The sequence below is a fragment of the Eretmochelys imbricata genome, chromosome 4 (assembly GCF_965152235.1).
Source record: "Eretmochelys imbricata isolate rEreImb1 chromosome 4, rEreImb1.hap1, whole genome shotgun sequence".
In the NCBI taxonomy this organism is placed as follows: domain Eukaryota; kingdom Metazoa; phylum Chordata; order Testudines; family Cheloniidae; genus Eretmochelys; species Eretmochelys imbricata.
In genome coordinates, this window is record NC_135575.1 from 59,050,419 (window position 1) to 59,070,047 (window position 19,629).

Here is a 19,629-nt window from a genome sequence, read left to right on the forward strand (position 1 = left end):
AAAGCAGCAGATTTCATGGGTTATTCCTTGGGATGTCATGCCAAGTATTTAGTATGCAATATCTATCATGTTTGCTTTTTTATACAATTATAATTAACTTATCTACCATTAACATCTGAACATGAGCTGCACTGGAATTCTGAAATATCCAGGATAAATTTCTACTAGCCTACTAGTATATGTAGCAGATTTAAAAGCATTAAGGGCCTGATCCAAAGCCTACTGAAGTCAATATGAGTCTCTCCATTTACTTCTGAGGGCTTTGGATCTGGCACTAAATGAACTACTTATTCATGAACTGGACTTGAAAATGATATATTCAGGGCTTTTAAATTTTAAAAGCCAGCTAATTATTATGGCAAAGAAAAATAGGTCTATAGCATGATTTTTGCAGTACACCAACAAATATTAAAACAAATAATAATAACAATACATTCTGGCCTTAAATAGAATTTATGAATTTAGGGTTGTGGCTTTGTTATTTAGCAGAACTCCAGCTATGGAAAAATTTAAATTTTCTTTTGATTAAAGTATCAGTAATGCTGCCAAGACACCCCATGCTGATTTACTCGACTGGGAAGCTTAAGTCTTGTGACAAAACTCTTATCCATCACTTGTTGTCTGGAATGCTTTATCCCTTATATAGACAAATACTCCTACACACTTTTGTGATATGGCAGGATTTCTTTAGCACTACCCCTCAGATGCCATGGGGATTTTCTGTCTCATTTTGTAATCTATTATTCAAGATAGCTTAACTAGTATAAAAAACAAGCTGAACAAGCACTTCTTTTGAAATGAGAAATAAGATAATTGTTAATCTGTGTTTTGTTTATGTTTTGTTTCTCCATATAGGTGAAGAAGTGAGAAGGATCACACTGAAATATTGAAAGAACTATTTCATTGAATGTGCCTGCTATTCAAGACTTTAGGATGGAAACCTTTTGTTTAAGAGTCTCCTTGCTACTGCTTGTCACTGGATGTGTCCTCAGCGACAGTTCTGACAGATATTACACCAATCTGAGTGATTCTGGAAACTATTTGACCACGTACTCTGGAATAGAGCCCAGCTTACTCCTTACTACTAGCCGACCCATGGTACCCAACAAAACAAACTATTGCTCCCAACGGACTAAAATTGTTGACACTTTCAAATACGTTAACACAGTGATAGCTTGTATTATTTTCATCGTTGGATTGGTTGGGAATGCAACTTTGCTGAGGATCATTTACCAGAACAAGTGTATGAGGAATGGCCCCAATGCGCTGATAGCTAGCCTGGCACTAGGAGATCTTATCTATATTGTCATTGATATTCCTATCAATGTATATAAGGTAGGAAGCAGCAACGGGTACACTTTAACTGCTGTTCTTTAACAGGGTGACAACGTATCAGTGTGTTTGTTTCTAATTACTGCTTTTCTATTTATTAATTATAAAGGAAAGGGAAATGTAACTCAGTCTATGTTCAAAAGCAAATGTCAAGACATCATTTTTAGGTTTTGGATGGTGTCCTTCAGACAACTAGCTGAGGACAGAATTAAACAAATGAAGAGAGCAGCTTTTGAAAAGACGGCTGTTCTCTTTATGGATCAGATTGATAGCTACCATTTGGGGAACATATCCTAGTCTTCCTTTGTTTATACAGAAAATATTTCCTATGATTTACACAGTCTTTGTGTGATGATTTATTAGCCCTTCCAGAATGTCAATAGAGTTGAGTGGTAGGGCTTGAATTTAACATTCAGTCATGGCAGAGGCTCAAATCAGTTTATGATTGTTAAGGCCACTTATACATCAGAATAGTGTTTAAGTACTGTTTGGCAGCTGGATTTGTCAAAATACATGAAGGATTATAAACAATTCTTTTAAATGTAACTAAATTACGCAGTGCAGCCTTGATTTAATATATAATAAGCAAACCCATAAAAGGCTACTTTTTATATTGAATTGTACATTTACTGGCCCAAATTTGACCATAAACTTGCATGATTATATCATATGATTATACTGGGCCCAAAGAGGTCTAGACTTCACTGATATATGCTGTGGGTTGGAAGGACAGAACTACAATTAGAAATAGATTTTAAAAGACACATTTTTTTTAATTAAGCAAAAGACTCCTGTGGGACCTAATATAGCTGCTGTTGATGTGAACAAGAACAGGATTGTACCTTGGTTATTTTCATGGGGATCAAAATATTTGGCTGATCTTGAAACTTGCCTGAATGTGTTTTAGAAACCCTTGAAATATGTTTGTAAAGTTTTTCTCACTTTAGCCTTGTGAGTCTGGAAAGCAAACACACTGCTGAGATTATTATGACTATTCTTTCCCTAGGACCTCAAACAAGGCATAATATTATAAAATACTGGCTTTCAACCTTTTTTTCATTTGCGGACCCCTAAAAACTTTTGAATGGAGGCGTGGGCCCCTTTGGCAATCTCAGACATAGCCTGCAGACCCACAGGGGTCTGCCAACCACAGGTTGAAAACCACTGTTCTATGATAACAACAACCTTTCACGGACCTCTTAGACATAGTCTGTGAACCCCCAACTGTCCATAAACCATAGGTTGAAAACCACTGTTATAAAATAAACAATTTAACCTCCAAAGATTTTTGGCAAATTTCTGATTTTTTCACACTCACATATATATCTTTTTTCATTAATAAAATATATAGTAAATGTTTGCCTATTAGGGCTTAAAAATGGGTTTTAAAATAAAAAGAAAATAGCTCAGATTTTGAAAATCTCTCTCTCTAGAAATGTATACTATAAATTATAATTAGGGGCAGAACTATAATACAGTGGTACATACCACAAGGCTATAAGAAATTCTACTTTGTTTTTTTATAAAACTAATCAAATATATGTGTATATGTATGAAATAAGACACAGGGCCTGTTTCTGATCTCACTTACACTGGTATAGATTAGAGGTTAATAAGTTAATAGCATTTTCCTGGTTTTAAACCAGTGAGATCAGAATCAAGCCAAAGTTGTGGTCATAAAAATACATGTGTTGTATTAGAAGCTGGTAGCAACTACAGTGGATGAAAATTTTCCATTAAAATTGTTTTTCAATGGAAAGTGCAAATTCTGAAAAATCGAAATCTTCTGTGGCAAAATTTTAACTTTTCCAAAAATGTTCAATTTTCCATTGGGAAAATCAAAATGAAATATGTTGTTTCAGGCTGAGCTGACCCAAATCAAAATATTTTAGCTTATCGAATAGACTCTAAAGGTTTAGATTTGGGTCAGTTTGACATTAATATACATCTGCCTGAGCTGCTTTAGTGCCTTATGGGAGATGTAATTCAGGTGCCTCATGCTCCCATTCTTCTCCATGGGCTGGACTACATCCTATATGATCTCTAGTCTTTCTCTGGTTGAACTGCCATGGTGCATCTTGGAATATGTTCTATGTTCTGCTTTTGCCTGAGATGGAATTTTACTGGAAAGTTTCAGCAGAAGTGGTACAGGTGTTTTGAGAATGAGTTTAGAGGTAGTTTTGATAATATTAAAAATTTTCCTCAAGCTATTTTTTAAAGAGCTCTCCTTGACTTAGAGCATGAACTTGAAATTTGGGAGGAGGATAGTCCTGGATCAGAGGACATTTTGCCGGTTTTATGAAAATCGATTGAAATGTAGTCAAGCTACAAGCTAGAGAAAGTTGTCATTTTTAGATGCATCGTAGAACCTGTTAGAGATTTGTTCATTAACTTTCTAAATATTCCATTACTGTGTGCAGTGTAGGTGTAGCCATGTCAGTTCCAGGATATTGGAGGGACAAGGTGGGTGAGGTAATATCTTTTATTGGACCAACTTTCTGTTGGTGAGAGAGACTAGCTTTCGAGCCACACAGAGCTCCTCTTCAGACCTGAGATGAGCTCTCTCTGGCTCGAAAGCCTGTTTCTCTCACCAACAGAAGTTGGTCCAATAAAAGATATTACCCGCCCTATATCTCTGAATATTCCACTGGCACTATGCATGCTTGCTAGCCCTGCTGTATCTCATGCATCATTCTAAAGCAGCCACACAGAATACAAACAAAATGGCCCTCACTCACCCTATCAAAATACCCTTTTGGCACTGTGGAAAAAATAGTATATAATCATGTAATTAAAGACTGTAGTTGAAATCCTGGCCCCACTGAAGTCAGTGGGAGTTTTGCTATTTACTTTTCTGGAGCTAGGATTTCAACCGGTGTTCAATTCATACACACAGGGAGCAGAATTAAAGTTGCATTAAAGTAAATTCTCCTACTTCTTAATTTTTGAGAGCTTGACTTTGCAACCTGAATAAGTTTTTGAAATATAATATATTATATATTTCTATCCCTGAAGTGTACTGTCAGTTGGCTGAGAAGCTTTTATTAGAACTGAGCACTTTGGCAATTCCCCTAACAAATGTTAATGTTATTATAGTACATTTTTAATATAAACCATTCCATGACTTAAAAAACACATGGTGATATTACTAGTCAAAGGAAGAGTTGTTTTTAAATAGTAACTACTTCTAAAAAAATGTTCTACTTTATAATTTAGTTTAAAATACGCTCTGTCTTTAGGACATACAGGAATCCTAAAATCCACAGCAGCATTTAACTGCATTCTGCCAGCTGCAACTCATGGCATCTTCTTTGGGACCTGCTGAAAATATTATTGGAACTTGGAAATGGATGTGACTGGTTTTTAATGAAAAATCAGAATTCAGAGAAACAAAGTTTGCTTTCTTCCTCGTGGGTCAAACACCAGTTTAAAGGTTTTCTGCACTCAGTTTTGATCTAAATTTTAAGCGTCTATATTTCAGAAGTCAGCTTCATGCTGAGCCATATAAACTTCAGCAAAGCCAGACCAGTTTGAGTTGGAGGCACCAGAACGGTTTTCTGCTGTAGATAGTATTAATTGTTTCTATTACAAATTAATATAACACAATTGTTTATGTATAAATGATTTCAAATGTTTTGTAAGTTACAGATCCCGCACTGTTTAGTCAGACAAACTTTCCTGGACATCAGAGTGCAAACATTTATCTAGATAATAAGACTTCCACAGTTAGGTAACGGGATAAAAATATATAAGAGACAGAAATTTTCATGATTCAAGACATAAACCATACACTAACTGACTGGGCCTAAGAATAAGCTTCCTCTGTGGGCAGGTTATTTCATTATTGTTTGCTGTATCAAAATCTGTCTCTTTTGTGTTTTTTTGCATTTATAAGGTATATGAAATCATGAAAATATAAATTAACCTAAATGTATTATAGTCATAAAATGTAAATTTCAAATACAGCAAATTTACTAATTGCCAGTCACACACAATCATAAAAAGTGAAGAATATATTCAGAACTTGGGTATATTTTTCCATAAACCTAATCAAAATGCCAGAAAGTGGTTTCCAGGAAATAAATTATGGGATTTACTCTCACAATCTGAACCTTTATCTCTTCTTGAAGAGTCTACCACTATATTACCAATTGAGATCCTTCCTGTAATTCGCAGTTTGAACTAATTAAATGTGAAGCAATACTGCAAACAGACATAGTGGAGTCATATATCAGCTAAGGATCTGGTCCTTTATATTTAAGTTATTTTCTAAACCTGCCTTGTCAGGAAGATGGACTCAAATATCTTCTAGGACTTTTTTGTCTCCAACTACTATTACCCTATAACCTCTTTTCCTCATGACTGCTACCCCCTAAGGATTTACAAAAATGTTCTAGACATTAGCAATATTCACTAATTTGCCTGAGCCATAACAGACTGAAACACTGGTCTTAAGACAACTTTTAGTTTTGTTTTTAATCAAATTTCTATTGTGTTTACACTGCTTGGGCCCAAATCTCCCTGCAAAGGGATCCCTTCCTGATGCCTACAAGTCCATGAGAGTTACTTGAATCCAGCAAGGGAATAAAAAAAACCTATCACTATTTTTTGTAAAAAATTGCTGGAGCAGTGAACATAACATGTAAAATATGGCAAAGTGTTCAGGATTGAGTAATATCTGATGGGGGTTGAAATAGGATTTCATAAATATTTATGATTAAAACATAAATTAAATAGTCTAATGCAACCCAGCTTCCCTGGAAAGCATTAAGTTACAATTTTAACATGAGCTCACCTTCCACCCTGTGTGTGTTTTTAATGTATACTTAAAACAAAGATCTAATCATTCAAATCTAACCTAGGAAATAAGGTTGATGTATGACTCCTTGCCTTACATTTAATAGTTTTAACTCTCTGGACCATTAGGTTACATACAAATAACTGAGGCCAAACTGGCCCCTTCTGTACCTTTCTTCTTTAAATCTGATTAACAGGGTATTTTTCATATTCATTTCATTGGTGGTGAAGTCAATGACCCCAATCCAGAGAGCTGATATATATCTCCAGTGCTCAAGATGAACAAAAGAGTGTTATCTTTTATGGACTGAGGTTTTCTGTTGGTAGGTTCATATCCTAGTCACACCAGCATCCAAACCTCAGCGGTTCGTGTACAGTAGCATTAGGCGGAGTATTGTGAATGGCATGCCTCTGGTAAATAGCATGTGACCAGCCTGTGGTAAATTTGCATGAAATCTCTGCCTTTTTCTTTCTGCTGAACGAAGTCTTATGTTGCAGCACTCCTAGTCATTAGCATTTTTGGGCAGCAAAAAGTCTGAATGTGCGGTGAGGAGCTAAACTAACCTATCCCCACCTCCTGCACAAGGATTTAATTAAAAGTCACAATGTTTAACAGTTTGGTACACTTAGCTGGGTTTCTTTTTACCATCACAATTAATATGGATAATAATGAAACAAAATGGACCTGATCCTATCGTCCTTCTAAGCAAGTAGCATCCACTGAAGTCTAAAGGACTTGCATGTGCAAAAGGGGTGTAGAACCAAGCCCACTGCAAACATAAATCTAAACCCCCACCATCCATACTCGGATGAGAAACTCCAGTTTAAAGCAGGATTTTGCCCATGTGCAGCGGGTGTCAAGTGGAGTGCCCCAGGGGTCGGTCCTGGGGCCGGTTTTGTTCAATATCTTCATAAATGATCTGGAGGATGGTGTGGATTGCACTCTCAGCAAATTTGCGGATGATACTAAACTGGGAGGAGTGGTAGATACGCTGGAGGGCAGGGATAGAATACAGAGGGACCTAGACAAATTGGAGGATTGGGCCAAAAGAAATCTGATGAGGTTCAATAAGGATAAGTGCAGGGTCCTGCACTTAGGACGGAAGAACCCAATGCACAGCTACAGACTAGGGACCGAATGGCTAGGCAGCAGTTCTGCGGAAAAGGACCTAGGGGTGACAATGGACGAGAAGCTGGATATGAGTCAGCAGTGTGCCCTTGTTCCAAGAAGGCCAATGGCATTTTGGGATGTATAAGTAGGGGCATAGCGAGCAGATCGAGGGACGTGATTGTCCCCCTCTATTCGACATTGGTGAGGCCTCATCTGGAGTACTGTGTCCAGTTTTGGGCCCCACACTACAAGAAGGATGTGGATAAATTGGAAAGAGTCCAGCGAAGGGCAACAAAAATGATTAGGGGTCTGGAACACATGACTTATGAGGAGAGGCTGAGGGAACTGGGATTGTTTAGTCTGCGGAAGAGAAGAATGAGGGGGGATTTGATAGCTGCTTTCAATTACCTGAGAGGTGGTTCCAGAGAGGATGGTTCTAGACTATTCTCAGTGGTGGAAGAGGACAGGACAAGGAGTAATGGTCTCAAGTTGCAGTGGGGGAGGTTTAGGTTGGATATTAGGAAAAACTTTTTCACTAGGAGGGTGTTGAAACACTGGAATGCGTTGCCTAGGGAGGTGGTGGAATCTCCTTCCTTAGAAGTTTTTAAGGTCAGGCTTGACAAAGCCCTGGCTGGGATGATTTAATTGGGGATGGGTCCTGCTTTTGAGCAGGGGGTTGGACTAGATGACCTCCTGAGGTCCCTTCCAACCCTGATATTCTATGATTCTATGATTCTATGAATACATGTTTTCCATTAAGTATTAGCTCCTTCAAGGGTAGATTGCATACAGATTGCATCTGAACTTCCACTCTGTTCAGATCAGTGATTTTAAGAAGTAGTGGCTTGGTACCTGCAAGTTACACAGAACTCAGTACATTAATGGTAAGAATGTTCTGAGTCTGGGTGTCTGGGAGAGGAGGGGCAAAATGAGTCTTCCCTTCCTGATGCCCACATGCGATGGCTGGGTACAAAAGCAGTCCTGAGAGGATACAGGAATTGCTCCATCCTAACGTACCTGGTGGCACAAATCACCCCAAATGGGGTCAACAGGGGCCAGGAAGAGACAGAAACAAGGACCTGTCTTCCCCATTTGCACTGTGGAAGCAGATTATAGCAACCTAAAAGAAAGTACAACATGTACCTTTGCACTGCACTCCAAAGAGCTGGCGGAAGAGATTTTGCCTCCTGCAGTACAATCCCTACCAGAGCTCCCCCTGTGGTGGTGCAGAGCTGCATCACCTCTTACTCACAGCTGTACCTAGTAGGCAGTATTGAAACCCCTTGAGAGGTAACTTGTCCTCACCCAGCACATAACCAGTTCCTCCCTGCCCTTCCTTCTAATATATGGTGTCTGTGGATCTGTAGTGCATTGATCACTGTAGTAGCTAGGTGCCCTAGGTATAACAAGAATGTTTTAGAATGTTCTCTCTGTTCCTTCTTCAATCAGCTGAAATAGACAGATAACAAGGGAGTGTTCTGATTGCACATATCCAGGGTTCAGGAGTTCTGCAGTAGTTCGTTAGCAATACTGTCACTCTCCTTTAGCAACATACAAAAGGCAACACAATTGGAAATAAAATAAAAGAGGCACTTTGCCCAGGGATTGGGAAAAATAATCTTTTCAACAAACCACCATGCACACAAGCATACCTAACAGATAATTCCTCTGAAGAAGAGTAGCACAACTTGAAGTACAGTACACCTCAAAAGAAGAGGACGTTTGCCAACACCACAGACCAAATAAAAAGAGCAACTAATCATACTGTGTAAACAACAAAAATACCACAAGGGAGATGTCTAGAATTGTAAGGAATGCTTTACCACTACGCAGACTTCGTAAAATAATAGTACAAGAATTTTAAAGACAAACTCAAAAACTTTTACCTGCTGTTTGCTTCAGAACCAGGCATTCGTTATCTGAGCTTTCAGCATCTCTGTGAAATGTAACCCTTCTGCTTCACAGTAAGGTCTGTACAGCCTCATCCATAGTTACATCTCACTGCCTAAGTGGGAAGAAAAAAACTAGGAATCCAAGGATATTATTGCCAGAGGCCCTGTTGCTCACTCCCACCTCTGCTGAGCAGGACAAAGGGGAGTAAAAGCTGCAGAAAAAACTGTGATGGGACAGTGCAGAGGGGAGAAAATGAAATGGCCTTGCTGATACTCCCTACCTCTCCACAGGACCTTTCACCCCTTACAAAAAAATTGCATTGCCCATTGTTCTCGCAGAAAATCGAATAGGAGGGAGGAGCAAAACTAACAATATGCTCCCCACAAAGAACTGCAATATGCACTGTGGAGAGTTAGTGTTGTTTGAAGCTCCATGCTTTCTGATTCCCTATAACAGGGGTTCTCAACCTTTTTCTTTCTGAGGCCCCCATCAACATGCTATGAAAACTCCACAGCCCACCTGTGCCACAATGACTCGTTTTCTGCATATAAAAGCCATGGCTGGCTATAGGGGGCAGCAAGCAGGGAAATGGCCTGGGGCCCCACTCCACAGGAGTCCTGGCAAAGCTACATTGCTCAGACTTTGGCTTCAGCCCCGGGGGGTGGGACACAGAGCCCCGGGCCTCAGTCCCATGTGATGGGGCTTTGGCTTTCTGCCCTGGGCCCCAGCAAGTCTAACATTGGCCCTGCTTGGTGGCCCCCCTGAAACCTGCTCAGGGCCCCCCAGGGGTTCCCGGACTCCTGGTTGAGAATGACTGACCTATAAAACATAAGGGGAGACAACCAGTGATAGCATACTGGCCAGAAGTGGCTGGTGGAGGACCAGAGAGACATGTAGAGGGAGTCCCAACACATAGCTGGCTGGGTATCTGCAATATTGAGGCTTGGGATAGCTTGGGTCCCAGACTAACTCCCTGTCTCTCGTCCATACTCCAACACTAACCTCACCAGGGGGAGGGTACACCAGGACTGTGGCTCTTGAAGAGCTAAAGATATTTTATATTAGTTTGTCCCCTTCCATCCAGTTTTGGGCAAGAGAGAAATAAGGGCCAAAATCATATTCTTGGACTATACAAACAGCAGAGTTGCAAGCAAAAAATGCACATTGCTCTGCTTCAAGTTGCATGGTTCATTTCAAGGGTTTTGAGACTTTTTCAAAATGAGGGCCATATTAGCAAGTTGCGATAAGCAGATTGCAGTCCCAGAAGTACAGCCGTTGGAGAGTACAATGCCTAACAAAGTTCCATCTAGATATCTTCACTAAGGGGAAAATCCAGCCCCACCTCCACAACAACAAAGGGTCCTTTGGCCATGGAACCTATGCAATTCTACTGCGTAAGGGGAAAGTGTGCTACATAAAAAGCACACACACTCTGTTAAACAGAGCTTAGCTTCAAGAGAGCACGAGGTCATGCTGTCAGGTCCAGGTTGGCATGCTCTGAAAAATGGCATCTTCCATGTTGTGTAACCTTACATGTACCATGTGTATGAGGTCACACCGGCAGGGGAGGGCCCACGCTGTTCCTAGAAATACTGGAATGTCTGGTTTTCTGGGGATGTAGCGGTGGCCACCTGCACCTACAGAGCAGCTCAGAGCCATTTCACATCGAGTATCCAATGCAGCCCATGTACTTGGCTCTAGGTTCAAGATTTTCCTATGTGCATATGTACTGTTGTGTACACATGTAGGAGGACTATAACATTCTGTCTCTTAGATTGTAAGTTGCTTGGGACCTGGATTAGGTGCCTGGGTCTTTATCTGTGTTTCGTACAGCAGCTCGCTCACTAATGGTGCTTAACAAATAGCAAGAACAGCAAAGTAAAACCAACTGGGTGATATTTAAAAATCATTTCAGTGGAATGTTCTCAACGCTTCTTCCTTGTTTGCGTCAATTCTCCAAAATCTGGGTGGAGAGGCTGTTGTAAGAAGAGAGGGGGATGCTCGGAAGTTGTGGCTGGTTGGTCAATTTTTCTGAATACCAAGAGTAGAACCTTGACATCTCAGTTTCTGATTTCAGTGTAAAAATATGTTGTTGACGACACTCTGTTCTCTCAAAGGAATTGCACCATCGATTGATTTTACAGACTACCCTGTGGCTGTGAAATGCACAAGGGGAAAACATGTTTCTTTTGGGAAGTCTCCTGTCCTGAAACCTTGGAGACTTTACTAATGGTATTGCAAAAGTAGAATCCATTTGATGGTGGGCCTTAAAACTTAGGTCAACATAGCTATGGCAATCAAGGGTAAAAAAATCCACACCCCTGAGTGCTGTAGCTGTGCCGTCATAACCACAGTGTAAACTCACCTATGGCAATGAAAGAATTCTTCCATTGACCTAGCTACCATCACTCAGGGAGGTGTGGTTCCAACAGTGACAGGGAAATCCCTTCTGTTGCTGTAGGCTGTGTCGACACTAGTGGGTTATGCTGGCATAGCTGTGGTGCTGTAGATGTGTCCCTATAGTTCCTGTGCTGGAGATGTGGCCTGTATTATGGAGTGTCAGAATACCCGGAGAGATACTGAGCCTGATTCTCCACTGTCTTGTTCCTTTGAGTGCCATTTTGATTAGGTAACATTACACATCCACTGTGCGCAGACTATATAACATGCAAGGCAGTGGAAGATCAGGCTCAGTGGGTCTGATTTTTATCTCACGCCCATGTAAATCAGAAGTAACTCCATTAAAATCAATGGGTCCAAAAGTCCCATGCAAAGGATACGAGTAATTCGTACTGAAGTTTTTAGGAGTTACTTGTACCCTAATGGGAAAATAGAGGACATTGGACTTGCAGTGGTGTAAAACTAATGCAAGTGCTAGCAGGATCAGACCTACTGATTCTAAAGATATTTGAAGAGGAAAAATCTGACACCTTATCCAAAGGAAAGCAATAAATGCATAAGCAGGGCTGAATAATAATGGAAACTACCCACCAAAATAATTGCAAAATTAATCTGAAAAATGAAATAAATTAATTCTGATTCCAGTGATTTTTATTAAAATCAACTTAAAAGGGATGTATAATGATTCAGTACTAGTGTTACTTCAGTTAAGGAAAAAATAGAAAGGACAAAACAAAAGGAATAAAATACTTTTCATCTTGCGAAAGGAGAGATTCCTGGGGTGTCAGGAGGAAGTGTACATGCTGCAACTATGACAGGGTCTCACTGTGAAAACCAGTGACTAAATGAACCTTTTTCAAGTACAAGACTTTTCTTTTTGATGCCAATATTTTCTTTGTAGTAGCAGAGTTTCAGATAGTCACTACAAAGTGCACATTCGTTTCCATTGCTTGAAATATGCTGGTGCCATATACAGTGCAAATAAAAGAACAACTGACTTTCTTTCTACTAACTCTTAAGTGTTAACTATAATGGTAAATAAATGTTTGGATGGCTAAGGGGATTGATAACAGCATGCAAAGCCTTTCCTCTTGACAGTGCCACTTCAAATCCTACCTTCAGCAGTAGGAATTGAAAGCAATAGTTATTTGGCCCAGATCCAAACATAGATCTGAATTTTGCAGCTGGAGCCATGTCTCCATAACTGGCTGGGCAATTATCTTGTGGGGCACTGGAAATCGAAATTTTACAGATTAGGCCCTTCCATCTCTAGCAGCTGTTCTGTGGCCTCTGAAATGAATCGAAGGCCTCAGCCAAGCGAAGCATTATTGAAAAAACCCAAATATACACCTGGCAAATATTTGTTGGAGTACTGCCAGTCCATATAGAATAGATTCTTGCTGGCTGTAGTAAAGTGGTCATCAAGAAGTTAACTGGGCTACTCAGAGTATAATGAGTGGGAGCCAGACCCCACCCCTCCCTGTTTAATAGATGGGAGTGTAGGTAGAGCGTATTTCTTGTGCACATAATGATCCCTTTAGAAAACTCGGGCTTGTAGTTTGTTAAATATATTCTGTAAGTTCAGCTGGAATCAGAGGAACTGATCAATAACTTGCTGGTGAAACTTCATCCTATCATTCATTATTCTTTACAATGGTTCAAGCACAAATCCTAGTTAGGATATCAGCAGTTGGTACATAGAGTGTATGTTTTCATCAAAGTGGGAAACCATTGGAAAGATGACAGCATTTTGTCTGCTGTGGTTTGGTTAAATACAAGTATGCTGCTTTACAGATCACACCTGAAAGTGCTGAGCATTTCCTGGGAAAGGTGAAGTGCTCAGCACTCTGTAGAATCATGCCTTTAGTATAATAGCAAGTGAAACCAAACTTATATTCTAACCTCTCCAGAAGTAGGGGGTACTGAGACCTGAGTCTGGGGCCCTCTCTCTCTCTCTAGTATTTATATATTTTATATACAGTTAAAGAAACAAAATATTCCTGTTAAAACTATACATATTGAATGATGCCTCTTACCATTCAACTTGCAATTACACGATCAACTTCCTTCAGATGTGAAGGATTTGGATTTATACAGAAACATGTCATTGGCCTTAAACAATGTAAACGTTCGAATGGGCTGAAAGGTATGAATTATCAAAATATCTCTCAAAATCTGAGGAATCCAATTAGAACATGGAGGTGGGCCTGAAATGAAGGAAAGCAGATATTCCATACACACACACTGATTTTTTTCAAATGTTTGAAGGGGCACTTTAAAAAAAAAAACTATTATGTGCCAAAAAGCATAAATAGAAGCAATTCAAGTATTCTGAGTGACTGTGGCGGATGGGTGTAAACTGGGGCAAAATTTCAATGGGACAGATCAGAACTTATCCTTAAAGGACAGGATGAATACCTAAATGCTCAGTATTCAATGAATACTGAATATTTTGCTGTGTCATGCAAACTTTTCCCCACTCAACAGCCAGTAGCTTTGACAACAAGCTGTGAACTTTAATTTAGAAATACTAGATAAGTAGCCTGTACTATAAGTAAGATTAAACCAGATGTAAATTTTGCTGACTCCATAGGAATATTTAATATATCATTTGTCGTATTCTGATTAAATAATTTTTAACAATTGGAACATATTAATAGAGAGAAAAAGAGTGTTTACCTTGGATGTCAGAATGCAGAGCTATTACCAGTGTCTATTCTGTAATTCTGCTGCTGCAGAATTTGGTGCAGCGTTCACCCACACACGCTGCAGAATTGTGCTCCAAAATTTAAGCTTTCATTTTTTTAGAAAAAAGGGTTCTAAGCCATATGGCTGCAAAGATAACTTTCAGAATATTAATTTACCATATGCCAAAGTAGTAGAGTCTATCCAAGTATGCAGACAGCCCGAAACAGAAACTGGGTGTTGACTCTGAAACCTAATGACATTGATTGTCAACATTATTAACTATTTTACTGCTTATTATGTTAGAAAAAGCATTCAGGTAATATGCTTATCCCAATATATTAAGCTGCCTCCTGCATTTCCCAGGCAGTAAAACTTCCAACTATCAAAACTTTGAGCTTCCCCCACCCACTTCCCATCCAGCTTCTAAAATGCAGTCAGGGCTGGCTTTACCTTGAGGTGAACTGAGGCGGCCGCCTCAGGTGCCAGACTGTGGGGGGCGCCACTAGGACCCAGAGCGTAGAAAATTGTGTCTGCTGCTGGTGCATATGTATTCTCCCTGCACTAGATGCACAGAGATGGTGGAGTGCTGTGCTGGAGGAAGGAGGCCACAAGAGACATAACAGGCAGGCAGGAGAAAAGGTGAAAGGGAATAACAGAAAGCAGCATGAGCTGCAGGGAGAGAGAGGAGGGGGACCCTTATGTACTTCTCTAGCACCCCAGGAGCCTAGACTGATTAACACCAGCTTCTCAGGAAGCGTCCTGTTTCCTGCTGCTTCCCGTAATCCACTTGAGGAGAACAGGCAGTCAACTGAAGTAGTAGGAGTCAGTTAGGCCCTTAAGACACTGACATCTTCCCTCACACAGGCCCTGCTACCACCCTGCTTATTTGTCCCCTTCAACTGAGTGTTGAGAGCCACTATAGCTGACACAGAACAGCAGTCAAGAGTGAAAGAAGAAAACGCCCCTCTGGGGCAGCATTCAGAAAAAGCAAGCAAGCAAAGGAAGCTTTTCTATCTAAGCAGGAAGGAGCTCTCCTGAGATACATAGACACAAATGTTCATGGTAAGCCTTCTGGCCCCAGTGAGGATGTGAGTGGTGAGGAGATGCCTCATCTTCCAGTTAGAGTGCAGGTGACCTGGCAGCTACTGCAGCACCCATATCTCGATCTCAAATGGATGTAACCATGCACATTCCTGAAGAAAAGTGTAGATCAGAGAAGACTGTGGTGGAGGCACAAGAAACAGCAGCTGCTGAGTTTAGTTCCTTAAGTCTAGATGATCCAGGACTGTGGACCCTCTTGAGCAGTAGCCTGAGGGACTTCCTTGTATTGCATGGGCAACAGCAAGTGAAAAATTTCATGTTCCCCAAAGACAATGAAAATAGAAGTTTCCATCCAACACACTACTGGTGTGAAATCCCCAATGGTGACAAAGTGTAGAGGCCATGTCTTATGTACTCAAAATCTCAGAATGCTGCATGCTGTTTTTGTTGCAAACTCTTCCAGTCTAATGTTCCAGCCACATTGCATTCTACAGGAACAAAGGACTGGAAAAATCTGGCTAGAAATCTGGCATGCCATGAGGAGGCAGCAAATCACCAGAGAGCATTCCATAGGTGGAAAGAGCTTGAGATGAGACTAAGGTATGTTACCCATAACAGTGTTATAGTATAACAAAGGCTTGGTTAACACAGGCTTGGTTAACAAAGGCTTATCATAACACTGTTATGGTAAACTGATGCACAGAGCTGTGCAGTGACTTGCCCAGTTTGCACCGCAGTCAGGGCAGAGCTGGGAATAGAACTAAGGAGTCATGATTCTCAGTCCTGTGCTCAAAACAGCTACATACACACCTTCCCTTTACCAACATTGATGGTCACCCACATCATATGTGGATTCCGGAATGTAATCTTGAAAAAAATGACAGTCCAAATTACTAACCAGATAATCAAGGTGGATAGAAGAATTGATGGCCTGGAAACCAAAGTGCATAGACAGAAGAGACAGATTTTCAAAATATCTCCAAAGATAAAAAGCTTTAGCAACAAAGTAGTGTAGTGGAGAGATGTTTGGAATTGGCTGAGAACAATAGGAATTGCCATACCAGATCAAACCCTGTTGTCCAGTTTATTCCAAGATTTTGTCATTCTTAAGCCAGATGCTTCAAAGGAAGGTGCAAGAAACCCATAACAAACAATTATGCACTGATGAGTGACCCAATTAATACCACAGAGTAATCATTTGTCTGGCCTTCAGTCAGGAAACAAGAGGACAGATGTTTATGGACTATCTGATTGTCAAAGCTCTGAATTAGACTTACCCGAGGAGCCAATCTCGGTATAAAAGCACTTTAGGAATAGATGCCTTTATGGTGTCCAGTAATAAACAATAAGGGTTGGAAAAAGTTCCCTGGGCTCCACAGTGACCAGAGTTCTGTATGGGGCTCATGTGAGGAAAGATGCTGGCTGGGAAGTGTCCAAGATATTCTCTTTCCCCAGATTTCAGGCTGAAAATAAAAAGGAAGAGAGGGGGAAAAAAGAGAATTTGTGGAAATAAACCCAAGATTTTTGTAATCTAAAAACAAGCAAGCTCAAGCTAGCACTCAGACGGTGGGCTGTTGTACAGATAGGCAGTATCAGTTTACAGGGATGAAGTCTCATTCTGCTACCATTTGTACCAATGTAATCAGAGTAATTCCACTGAGTTATAATGATGTAAAACTGGCATAAGAGAGAGCACAAAGAGACCCAAAGGCTCTGCTGGGAATTGGAGAGATTGGGATCTATTCCAATTCTACAAGCACGATCAGAAAAGATGTTATACAATTTTTTTCTCTGAGTGATTTTATCTTGAGAAGATCCTTAAGACATTATACCAAAGACCTCATCTTGTTGCTTTCTTAGTAGCAGAGTTAATATACAAGATTATTCTATGACTTTTAAGCCTACTGCAGCAATGATGGAGTCTTGACCCACTAACACTCACTTTTCCTTTTGTATTCAAAAGGCAAAAGCACCGAGATTCCAGATAATTCTTGTGTAGCTGTACAAGGGGAAAGGATGACTCCTTGCTCCCACCTTTCACCATTGTGCCCTGGATCAGTGGCAGCCGGAATATGACATTCCACAAATTTTTGATTGGAAATGCCACAGTTGTATCTGTAGGCTATTACGTTGACATTTGAAAATAATATTCTGTGTGCTTAGCAGATATGTAGGAAATGTACACAGCAAAACCTAAATGTCATGAAACTCATGTGGTTTTGGATTTCATTATCAATTCTAATTTGGCACCAGTTCACACTGTGGTTGGCCAATGTTTAGAACAAGGCTGGTCTAATTTAAGGTTTTTGGTCAGACTGTGCCTGACCTGGGTGCTTGTGTGCAGAGAGGAAGAAAAGCACAAGTGCAGAGACTAGTCTTTTCTGAGGTGAAACTTGGGGATATTCAAATCTCAGGGTTTAATACAGTCATCCACAAAATTAAGATCTAGATCTGGATCTGAACTTCCTCAAATGTTCAGAGGATTAGGACCCATGGGGGCTGGTTGGGCCCATCATTGCTTTTAGTTAAGTTATACACAATGAGAAACTCAGCATAGTCTCTACAAGTCTCCAAAGTAACTGGGTATTACTTCCCACCTTCCCCTGAAACAGATGGAAGACATTTGTGATCACCACTTGCAGAGTGTCATACAAATACTTCCATGCCTTTAGTTAGTAAGCTCGGGTATAAATAAAAAAATGAACGTATTGTTATTATTCTGTACTTCCTTCAAAAAATGCTGTTATGCAGACTTCAGGACATTGACAGAATCTCATCCCAGGCTCAGATGCATTGTATTTCAATTTTATATATAAGGCTTTGAGTTATATAACCTATTTCATAGATGTGAAAAAACTGTAATACAAGGAGCAAAGCTTTGCATGCATCTTTACTTGTTCAAAGCATAAATGACAGCTGGGATGGAGATTACTGTTGGTTCCCTAATTGTGCACAAGAATCAATTTATTCACATTTGTTATGTTGATACATACTAGGGGAGAGAAATGTTAGTCCAAACTGCTGCCACTCATGCATATACTCACTTAAAACTGCCTCTCTATTGTCACCTACCACAGCCCACCTGGGGGATGCCTGCCCTTTAAAATATAACATGGTACTAATTGTATACATGTAATAATGATCTTTCCACAGGTTTCATAATCCAACATCCAAAACTGTCACAAGTTCCAGTGGTAAATTTACAATGATAAGAATCTGTTTGTGTGCAACAATGAGAATTAGGCTCTTAAGTGTCCCATTATGAGGTGTGAGTCATGCCTTGAATGCTAGACTCTGGGCCAAATTCAGCCCTGATGAAAGCAGACACATGGGGTTTGCTCCAGTTTATGCCAGGGTAGGGCTGAATTTGATTTTCTGTGCGCATAACAGTGTCTGAAGCATTTTAGGAAAGGATCCTTTAACAGTGAAACTGTTACTACCTCAGTCGGAGAGGATCAATACATCCTCCCACTCCTTATGTTTAAACACTCTCCTTAATTCCTCCATGTTTCTACGGCAGCAGAATTACCTCCCACTTTCATTCATTACCAAGAGAATTGCTTAAACATGTAGAATTTTGGGCTATCAGGGCTGGATCCGAAGATAGGTCATGATTACAGGTTGTTACATATTCACTGTCTACGTTATCATTTCTGATTATCTTATGTCCTTTCTTTAGCTTCATGCTCAGCGGTGGCCATTTGCGGATTCTGATTTTGGGCTGTTTCTTTGCAAATTCCTCCCCTTTATACAGAAGGCATCAGTGGGCATCACAGTCCTCAATCTCTGTGCCCTTAGTGTGGACAGGTATAGTATCTCTCATCCTTTTGTTGGACACTGTTCTTTGAGACCTCTCACTTGTGCTTGTTCTAAAACTGAGAGCCGTGAATGGTGTGGTTATACCACAGGTATAAGTGCATACCTTAACAATACGTCTTGTTCATACTCTCAAAAACATATAGGATTCAGTTTTACTGTTAAGATTTGTTGTGTGGCAATTTTTCGTCTTTTTTGTATGTATGTACTAAATGTATGTACTAAAATCCCAATTTTTCCTCACTCAAAGGACAAATAGCTTTCTAGGTGCAAGTCATTGTGGGCAATGATCTAAAAGCACAGCACGGGCCAAAGAATCCCTGTGTTCTAATCCTGGCTTGCGCTTACTTCCTTTGTAGCCATGGACAAATCACTCATGCCCAGATTTTAAACCTGGGTGCCTAAGGTCAAGAACCTAAATCCATTCGTAGGCCCCTAAATAAAAGTGTCCTTATTTTTAGGGGTGCACTCAAAAAGTATCCAGTGCTCCTACTGATGACAGTAGATGTCCAATTGACTTAAATAAAGTGGGCCTGGTTTTCAAAAGTGTT

At 40.2% G+C, this 19,629-nt stretch overlaps 1 protein-coding gene across 2 annotated transcripts in view; it reads left to right on the forward strand.

Moving 5' to 3' along the window:
- The first annotated feature begins 933 nt into the window (after positions 1–933).
- The window catches only part of EDNRA (endothelin receptor type A), a 34,973-nt gene continuing 16,277 nt past the window's right edge, over positions 934–19,629 (forward strand). The window contains exons 1-2 of one of the 2 annotated variants that reach the window (XM_077814461.1): positions 934–1,335; positions 18,942–19,069. In XM_077814461.1, coding sequence (XP_077670587.1) covers positions 934–1,335; positions 18,942–19,069 — 530 coding nt within the window. The remainder of the gene's footprint in view (positions 1,336–18,941; positions 19,070–19,629) is intronic. The other variant, XM_077814462.1, reaches the window with a different exon arrangement.